The sequence below is a fragment of the Salvia hispanica genome, chromosome 5 (genome assembly GCF_023119035.1).
Source record: "Salvia hispanica cultivar TCC Black 2014 chromosome 5, UniMelb_Shisp_WGS_1.0, whole genome shotgun sequence".
In the NCBI taxonomy this organism is placed as follows: domain Eukaryota; kingdom Viridiplantae; phylum Streptophyta; class Magnoliopsida; order Lamiales; family Lamiaceae; genus Salvia; species Salvia hispanica.
The window spans coordinates 11,450,036-11,458,657 of record NC_062969.1 but is presented as its reverse complement, the minus strand read 5'-3'; the positions used below and the strand labels follow the sequence as shown (position 1 = coordinate 11,458,657).

The following is an 8,622-nucleotide window of genomic DNA, read 5'->3' as shown; positions in this document are numbered from 1 at the left end:
ATCGTTCAATTCAAAGATAGGCATAATTTGGAGAGAAAAAAGGCATCGTCTAAACAAATATTTTCAATGATAAAACATACCTTAGATCATTACTGGTCACATACATAGCTGCAGTTAGTATTTCACTAATCCTCAGACGCAAATCTAAATTATTTAACAACATATACCAAATTCTTTGAATGCAAGATAAAAAAAATATCCTTGGAACTGAGAAATTTGGCCTAAAACTGAGTTCTTGAAGTTTGAATTGAATCAAATCTAACCAAGATGTTTACAAGTCTAATAGTGCATTAGCAAAGCTTCACTCTTTCCATCATCGCAAGCATCGGCTCACGTGTCTACACCAGCATCATATAGAGAAGACGAGCATAAAATGTGGCAGAATGTGTAAAGAATATTGAATTTTACCTCAATCTCAAGATTGCAGCAAATACACTAGTTCTTCATTGTCTCAAACACGAGCCAGCTTCTGCTGTCTCCACGACATACCTGATTGTTAAACTGAAACGTGAAATAAAATGGAGATATAATATAAATGGACCAAATCTAAACCTGAAAACTTGTCATAACTCTTTGCATTAACAAAAACAACTGATTCCAAGAATTTTTCCAAGAGATTAGCAAAAACATGAATTCAAAAACAAATATTGGCAAGACCCTATGAGCTGAGAAGGGTTTCATCTCTCATTGTGCCAGTACAAAATTTAAATGCATTCGACACCAACTTCAGCAGCCCGTCTAGGCTTGTTCTTCCTTCTGCTCCCGTGTTGTCTATAGCCAACGGGCTTGATTAGGACAGTGGCGTTACTTTTGGTTGCCATGGCATTCTCCTCCTTTACTAATTCATCGCTTTCCTTGATCTGTGAGGGCCTCTTCCTCTTCCTGCCATTCTCTGCAGCAGATTGGTTCTTGCTGCTTTTACTCAACACCAAATTTTTCGTCTCCTCACCATCTTCTTTGTCTTCTTCCTCAATCTTCTCAACTTCGTCTCCCTCCTCAAAGTCGTCTTTCATTGGTTTTTGCGGCCTCCCTCTTCTCCTCACGGGTAGCTTCTCATCCTCACCGCTGCCAGTGTCATCACGAGCAGCAAGTGCAGTTTGCTTCTTCCCTTTCCCTCTCCCTCTACCCATTCTTTAAAACCAGCAATTCGAGCAAAACTATTATAGTTCTGCAATGGATAAGATGGATAAATAAGGCTCCAACAACACCCCTTTTGCAAAGATTGATGGTGGAAATAACAAGAACAATCACAAAACTAGATAAAGTAATCCAAGAAAGCAAACAATTAAGCAGATAAGTAAAGCAACAAAACAAATCTAGAACCAGACAAATTCAAATCTAAATCTTATCTATAATGTCCACTGCAAATTCAAGAAACCTCAGACCCACTAAACTTGTGCTCAGATTTAGGATTCATCACACATATTTAGAAAATGAGCTTCAAATCCAATAATTTTTTTAGCTAAATCGAGATGCTTGACTTGCAAATAACTAGTGAATCCAATCAAAGCAAATCTAATTCATGTATATAGCATAGCTTAGAGCCTCAAGAAACCATCTTTTTTTCATTTCTTCAAAACTAAACAAAAATTAGAAACACTAGATCATTGTAAACAGAGAGCAAAAGACTATGATCAGATCATTAGTTTACACGAAAACAGAAAAAATTACAGCAAAAATAAAGAGAGTGACATACCAAATGAAGCTGGCTTCATAAGAAATAATAAACATCTGCATCCGAAATAAAAGAAACCATTTTCAAGAAAAACAAACAACACCAATCAGAAACCCAATAGAAAAACAAGATTTTGAACCTGCATGAATAGTTCCAACGGCAAAAGGGAATCAAAAAGGTGAAGTCTTGGTATGGTCTGAGTGAGAATTGGATGAAAAATTGATCTGAAACAGGGAATGAAAGGGGCAGAGAGGAAGAAAGCCCAGATCAAATAAACAGCAAGAAACGGATTGAAGAGAGATAATGAAGTCAGATTTGGAAAAAAGATTGGATTTTTAGCCAGATTTCAAAGGTTGAAGTGCCAGCCTATGAGCTGAGGGAAGCAAAGACTGCGAGAGAGATATAGAGAGGAAGTGATGAAAGCTTTTGTGTTAGTACTTTAGTAAGAAGTGGTGAAAGGATATTTATTTAATTTGATGGGCTGTTTGAGATGTTAGGGCAAAGTGTAAATCAAGGTAAAATTAAACAATTCAAGACAAGAGCACAAATTCATTTTAGGAGAATTAAATTAAATTACTGGAAAAATAAAAAGACCATCTTTTGATGTCATTCCTGTACCACACATCGTATACATAGTCAAACTTGTTATCTACAACAGTTTTTAACGAGTGAGAGTCAAAAACCCTAAACCATATTTAAATATTTCAAAAGTGGGAATTCTCTAAATTAGGTCCTTCAATTTGTAAAGTACATGCACATCGCACAATCAAAATATGCATCCACAGTGACAGCTATAATTCATATTGAATAAATGCATCAATATTGTAAAGTACAAACTTCATTTTCTATTTGTGTTTAATTTATGCGGTGTCGACAGCATAGCTACAGTGCTACACTGCAAGTGTGCCGCGTAAAATGCAATTTTAGTGTTATGGTTATTATTAATGTTTTAGATTTTTTTAATTAATTTTATAAATAATTGTAAAGTATTTATAAACAGTCTGTTGGTAAAAATTAAAATGCAGCTTTTGCTTTTTTCCCGCATTATAAGAAATACAAAAGAATTAAAAAAACAAGAGATGATATTCCTCAATAGTGGTATGTGAAATGCAATTTCAGTGTTATGGGTTATGTGTAATAAGTGATAATCATCTTTTTTTATTTTCGCAAATTATATGCGAATAATGTTGAGTGAAATACAATTTAGTGTTTGTTGCGAGTATTAAGTAATGAGAGAAGAAATAGACACTGAGGCACATAAATAATGTAAGTGAGCTGCAATTTTAGTGTGTTGCTACTCATGTCTTGAAATTTCAAAGAATTTCAAATAAATTCATTCATTTCATTTTTTTTGTTTGATTTGTAAAATAACATTTTAATATATTAACTTTTGTATTTAACTTTCATCTAATTTTGTGTTTTCGACCTAATAACAATTGTTAAAATTATACCTCTAGTATATATGCACGTTAACACGAGTAAAAACAATTATAGATATTCAAATAACTAAAGTACAAATTATTTACTAGTTTGCTGACTATGTTTGTGGCGTGTATATGAATTTGTGTTTCCCATGTGACATTATTCAATGAAAGTTGAAACATTTGAAATCTGAAAAAAATTATACTAGCAAGAGGCATGGCTGCGGATCCCAATTCCACTGTCAAAACACAAAATCATAGACATTTTTTAACAAAGTGTTCAGAGCATCAACAATAGATGCCCTAGTGAAAGTCCTAGTTAGAGCCCTAGTAATTACCACATCAACATGCTCTATCTTTCTGCAATGGTGATGCCCTAGTGGATGCCCTATCTCTTATCCACTTTTCATTTCAATTTTAAATTATTGTTTTTACAATAAACATAATTCAAGATACTGTAAATGTATACATAAAAATACAATAATTTCAAATCATTATGAGCATCGCACCTGAAGACACATTTTTTTTCCAGATGGTTGAATATTTAGAACTCCTAAGAAACACGTTTTTAGGTATAAAATTTACCTTTAGGAAATTGAAATGAAACATATGAGATATGTGCGTAAAATTTACATAATAAGTCCAAATTGCTCTTTGGGCTGTCTTAATCTTTTTTCGGGTCCACACGTCAAACAGCTGGCTGTCATTACTACTTATAGAGCCCATTTTAAATTCTTATATTTTGGGCCAATACAACATATCTATACAATTTCAACTATTGGCCCATATATGTTTTAAGGCTTAAGATTCCCTTTTGAACACGACGATGTCTCTGGCGTGCGTTGTTTGTGAGATTTGCAACCTTTAAACATAGTTGGAATAAAGTTTTTGTTACTTTGGGACCCATTATTATATAGGTACCCCTCTTAGAACTCGCATCCATTTTATATAACAGTTTTATAATAGAATGTGAGCATAATGAATTAGTATTATATGAGGTATATCTATTATTTATAGTAAAAGTGAACTGTGACTTTTAACCGCGGATAGAATAAAATAGAAATCAGGACTTCTAATGAGGATGGAGGAAATAATGAAACTTTTGAAGCAGAAAGAAAGTAAATAATATTATCATAGAAAATTGAATAAATTTATAATGTCCTACTATGTACAGTCATAATTGAGGAATTACGAAATTCATAATATAAAAATAATTTGGAATGTACTTTGCAAAAAATAACTATTTCGTCGAATTCAAAATTAGGTATTCAGCAAATAAGAGCAATCGTAGTTATAAAATTAATATTAAGAGCATCTCTGAGTCTCTGACCATTTATACTAAATTCAAACTCAAACGATGAAGTGAAGCTCAGTTGGTAAGACGCTTCCTCTTTAACTAATATAGGTCAGTGGTTCGAATCACCACAAGGTAACCATTACTTTTTCTCTTTGTAATAGAACACTAAATTCAAATCCATTATAGTGTAAATATAATACTCCTCAAATAGTGATTTTACTCTAACCATTTTCACCAAACTACAACTTAATGTGTGAGATAACCTTGAAGTCTTGTTATTTATTGTACTTCATCATATGCAGGGGTATAATCCATGTGCATATTTGTATTGCGAAATCGTTTCATGCCTCTGCTGGGCTTTCTTAATGTTAATTAAAGCATTACAGTGAATAATTTAGAAGGATAGTAGAGTACTTCATAGTCATTTGCATTGGTCAAAGGCGAGAAGGAAATGTTTCCAGATGGACTTAAGCCTTTTAATTTTACAACATTATTACCTATTTTCATCATTATGTAGCAAAGTAGGAGTATTAAGTACATCAGTTGTGTACAAATATACAAAAGTATTCACATTCGTAATAGCACTGCATTCTTACACATAGAAGTAGTTTTATTCAACAATTCACACAAGTACGAATATTTTTATCAATCAGGAAGTAAAAGAATATATAAAACCCTAGCAAAAGAAGCTGAAACCACTAGTATTTGTATGTCTTGGAACTTTGGTTCCAATTTCTTGGAATAAACTTTGGTAAGAAAGTTTGCATCATGATTTAAAGTTGCAAGTGAAAACTACTCCACAAAATAGCTCGTGAATAAGCGCATATAACATCTTAAACTCAATTCAGATCAAACTGATGCATCATCAAACTTTTAGCACTATTTTCTATCCTTAACCAATTATGCACATCAGAAAAACGCAGCAAATAATTTGCAAGGACTAGTCAACAGTATTATGAAATACAGACACGGCTAACAAAATCATTTAAAGATGAAAGTAAAGAAAATCATCCAAACATTAATTAGTAAATGGCATCAGAGCATGCAGCTTCTTCTCTACTTGAATTTCATTCTTTCTTCCTTCTCCCAGCTACGATCAGAGAGAGAAACCTGTAAAGCGATCGAGCCATCGAAGAAAAATTACACGTGCAATTGCGCTAAGCATTACCTTACTAGTAGTTAAGGTTAAGGTGTTCATTGCTTGGGCATGTAATAAGAAGGGTAGCCCCCCATGGCCGTTTGTGGAGGAGGCGTGTCTTTCTTAACACCGTACTGAGGATAAGAGTAATGTGGAAGGACAGCATATGGAGGAGCTGCTGCTGTTTGTGGGTTTGTGTAGGAAGCAGGCGGATATGCTGCCATCGGTTGGGGATAGCCGTACCCCATAGGGGCTCCACCATTCATATGTACAGGCACTGGAACCGCGGATGATGGTATCTGTGATTGTGTAACCTTCCCTTTGTAGTTATCGGCTAGCTTGGCAGTGATGTTTCTTCCCTGTAATTGATGAGATGGAATATATTTTACACATCCATCTTTCACAGTTCAAAGAAGAGTCTTTATATTAAGGAAACTCACTCCGAGCAATTTTTGAGGGTCGTCTATAGCTCTCTTTGCTGCCTCGACAGTCTTGTAGGTAACAAAGCCGAAACCGCTGTACAGAAGGACCAAATCCATCAGACCAGATATAGTGGGAGAATTGTTCTTCAGGTTTAAGAGAGGAGTTTTTTTACCGTGATTTATTTGTTTCCTTTTCATAAGCAACAGAACCCTCTTCAATATCACCGTGCCTACTGAAGAAGGCGAGCAGCATTTCACTGGTCGTCTCAGGTGACAAACCACCAACGTACAATTTCCTTTGGGCTTGATCAGGTGTTACGCTGTTGCTGCTTAGTCCTTCACTCGCAAGGTTACAAACAGCCATACGACCCTGAAACAAATATGTGGGTAAATAAATTGGAAAGGAGAAGTTCGACTAAGGGGTGCTGGTGGTTATTTATTTTAAATTGTAAAGAACTTCAATTATGTCTGCAATGTATGAACTAAAATACTCACATCTATCATTTTACTAGGTGCTTTTAGAGCTGTCTGAGCAGACTCCATATCTTTAAAAGTAACAAAACCATAACCACGCGATTTTCCTGTCACTTTGTCGTATATCACAGCACCCTCTTCAATTTCACCATGCTCTATAAAGGCCTGCATCCAATCATTAACTCAACATAAATAAGTCCAGATGTTCACACTAACACCCCAAAACTGCATGATGAAGAATGTGATTAAAGAAAATACACATCGAAACTCAGGATACATTATCAGTGTCAGAGACCAATAGTCATATAAGTGTATAACAGGGTGAATTCACAAAAAACAAAATGCATGTCCAGCCGGCAGCAAACACTCACAGCACACAAAGTTTCTGAAGTAGTATTCCATGCTAAACCCCGAACAAAAAGCTTTCGAAGGGCAGGATCAGCACTTGCAACACTTTTAATTTCTTCAGCAATAGAAGGATATTGGGACCCACTTCACGCCAGAACATGCAAACAAGCACACACATACAAATGTCAATCCACACAGCACGCCACCAGGTTGGACAAGAATGGCCTTTAGTGTAGTGTAAGACGACATGTAGACGCACACCAGGCATCCACCTCGCACACCACACACAAGCACAATTAAGCATTTGTGCACATACATGGTAAAAACATTAATAATGCAATAGAGGCAATGTGCCATTAACTTCTAATCGTACCACATAAACTTCTATAATGAGATAAAGCCCTCTTCCTGATTCAATTTCCAACAACCAACATATCCGAACTTGCCACCTATAGCCTTGTGGCGAACCTTCCTGTTTTAAATTTCTTTGCTACAGACGGGACATCAATGCCAAATTAATATTACAAATAGCCTTTAAGGCTATACTAACAAACTATTGGTCCTTACACCACATTTCCCTGAGATCCCTAGAGAAATCATAGCAACTCTTCGCTGTCTCAAATTGTAAATATCAGCAGAGTGCCCATATAAAATGCCAACACTAATATCACCAAGAATCAAATCCTCTAAGCTCATGATTCATAAAATAGAAGTAATATTTAACTAATTCTTCTAAGTATCAGCTGCACAAACACCTCCAGCTCCGGACAAATTCCCTAACAGTAACAATTTTAAGCTATTCCAATCGTGAAAAAAATAGGAATAATCAGAAAGCTAGTTAATTTAGAAAACGAACTAGGGTTAGAGGATTACGCTCTAGCAAGTATATCAACGAGCTGCGGCTTAGCGAGCGGGTCAAGAAGCGCGCGCAATTCCTCAATAGTTGAATTCGCGGTCGAATCTTTGGAGTTGGGCGACACCTCGCTGTTCCCCAATGCGTCTAGCTTCCTCTTCTTCAAATCCTCCATTTTCTGAGCTAAATACTATTTCTCCCTCTTAATCCTACTCAGCGAGCGCCTATTTCTTCTTCCTCTATCTCTCTCTAGCTCCGAATTGAACGAAAAGGGCAGCTGCAGTGTGTGTTTTTCTTGCTGGATTGCTGGCTGGGAGGGCGAAAACTGAACCCTTTATCTGTTGCTGAATTAAAACTTCATTTTAACACATTCATTTGGTTCAAGTTTAACTAAGGTTTTTTTGTTGTGAATTGGGCCGTAATAGATGGCCCAGAGCAATGTGGGTCCTTCAGCCCAATATAGAGTCATATTTACTTTTCAATATTAAATACATGCAGTACAAATTTTGAAATATTGCACTTGTAATCAAGTTTGTATGAGCTTATTCTTTAGGGTTTTTGGCTTTTTAAACCAAAACCTTTTCTCGAATTCCGGTTTTTCTCATAAACTATAAGATTTATTTTTAAATCCACGAACTTTCATTTTGTTTGAATTTTTCCCCGGCGGGTCAACGACGAAACCCGGGTTGTCTACATGTCAATTTTAATCATATTTGTCACTAAATTGATTACTTGGATCCTATTTGGCACAATAATACATACAGTCACAATTATTACATAACAAATGACAACTTTTGAATAAACAAAACACAACTTTAACATTTTGAATTATGTTATTCGGGTCGGAAATGTGCTATTCGGGTCGGGTTGGGAAAATTCTAACGAAATGAAAGTTTTTGATTTTAAAAACAAATCTCATAGTTTATGGGAAAAACCGGAATTCAGGAAAAGGTTTTGGTTTAAAAAGCTAAAAACCCTATTCTTTATCTCAAAC

The 8,622-nt window shown here is 35.4% G+C and overlaps 2 protein-coding genes across 5 annotated transcripts; both read right to left on the bottom strand.

Moving 5' to 3' along the window:
• Positions 1-547: 547 nt before the first annotated feature.
• On the bottom strand, positions 548-2,158 carry LOC125191027. 3 transcript variants are annotated; one of them, XM_048088483.1, is made up of 3 exons: positions 1,815-2,155; positions 1,697-1,731; positions 548-1,168 (listed from the first exon to the last, which is right to left on the bottom strand). In XM_048088483.1, exon 3 carries the CDS (start codon positions 1,128-1,130, stop codon positions 705-707), a length of 426 nt encoding a protein of 141 aa, XP_047944440.1. In that variant the 5' UTR covers positions 1,131-1,168; positions 1,697-1,731; positions 1,815-2,155; the 3' UTR covers positions 548-704. The 3 variants fall into 3 exon arrangements, with proteins under 3 accessions (XP_047944440.1, XP_047944443.1, XP_047944442.1); XM_048088486.1 differs by lacking the exon at positions 1,697-1,731 and having other exon boundaries at positions 1,815-2,158; XM_048088485.1 differs by having other exon boundaries at positions 1,697-2,156.
• Positions 2,159-5,302: 3,144 nt separating this feature from the next.
• On the bottom strand, positions 5,303-7,978 carry LOC125191149 (UBP1-associated protein 2C-like). 2 transcript variants are annotated; one of them, XM_048088635.1, is made up of 7 exons: positions 7,649-7,978; positions 6,799-6,919; positions 6,449-6,592; positions 6,127-6,323; positions 5,972-6,047; positions 5,562-5,890; positions 5,303-5,483 (listed from the first exon to the last, which is right to left on the bottom strand). In XM_048088635.1, exons 1-6 carry the CDS (start codon positions 7,801-7,803, stop codon positions 5,588-5,590), a joined length of 996 nt encoding a protein of 331 aa, XP_047944592.1. In that variant the 5' UTR covers positions 7,804-7,978; the 3' UTR covers positions 5,303-5,483; positions 5,562-5,587. The 2 variants fall into 2 exon arrangements, with proteins under 2 accessions (XP_047944592.1, XP_047944591.1); XM_048088634.1 differs by having other exon boundaries at positions 5,303-5,890.
• Positions 7,979-8,622: the final 644 nt, after the last annotated feature.

What these genes read in the sequence shown, in the direction of transcription:
- LOC125191027 (XM_048088486.1), bottom strand. Translation starts at nt 1,130, where the DNA reads ATGGGTAGAGGGAGAGGGAAAGGGAAGAAGCAAACTGCACTTGCTGCT.
- LOC125191149 (XM_048088634.1), bottom strand. Translation starts at nt 7,803, where the DNA reads ATGGAGGATTTGAAGAAGAGGAAGCTAGACGCATTGGGGAACAGCGAG. An exon ending in GTTGATATACTTGCTAGAGC is followed by an intron (nt 6,920 to 7,648) that starts GTAATCCTCTAA and finishes TCTGGCGTGAAG; the next exon opens with TGGGTCCCAATATCCTTCTA. An exon ending in CTTCAGAAACTTTGTGTGCT is followed by an intron (nt 6,593 to 6,798) that starts GTGAGTGTTTGC and finishes GATTGGATGCAG; the next exon opens with GCCTTTATAGAGCATGGTGA.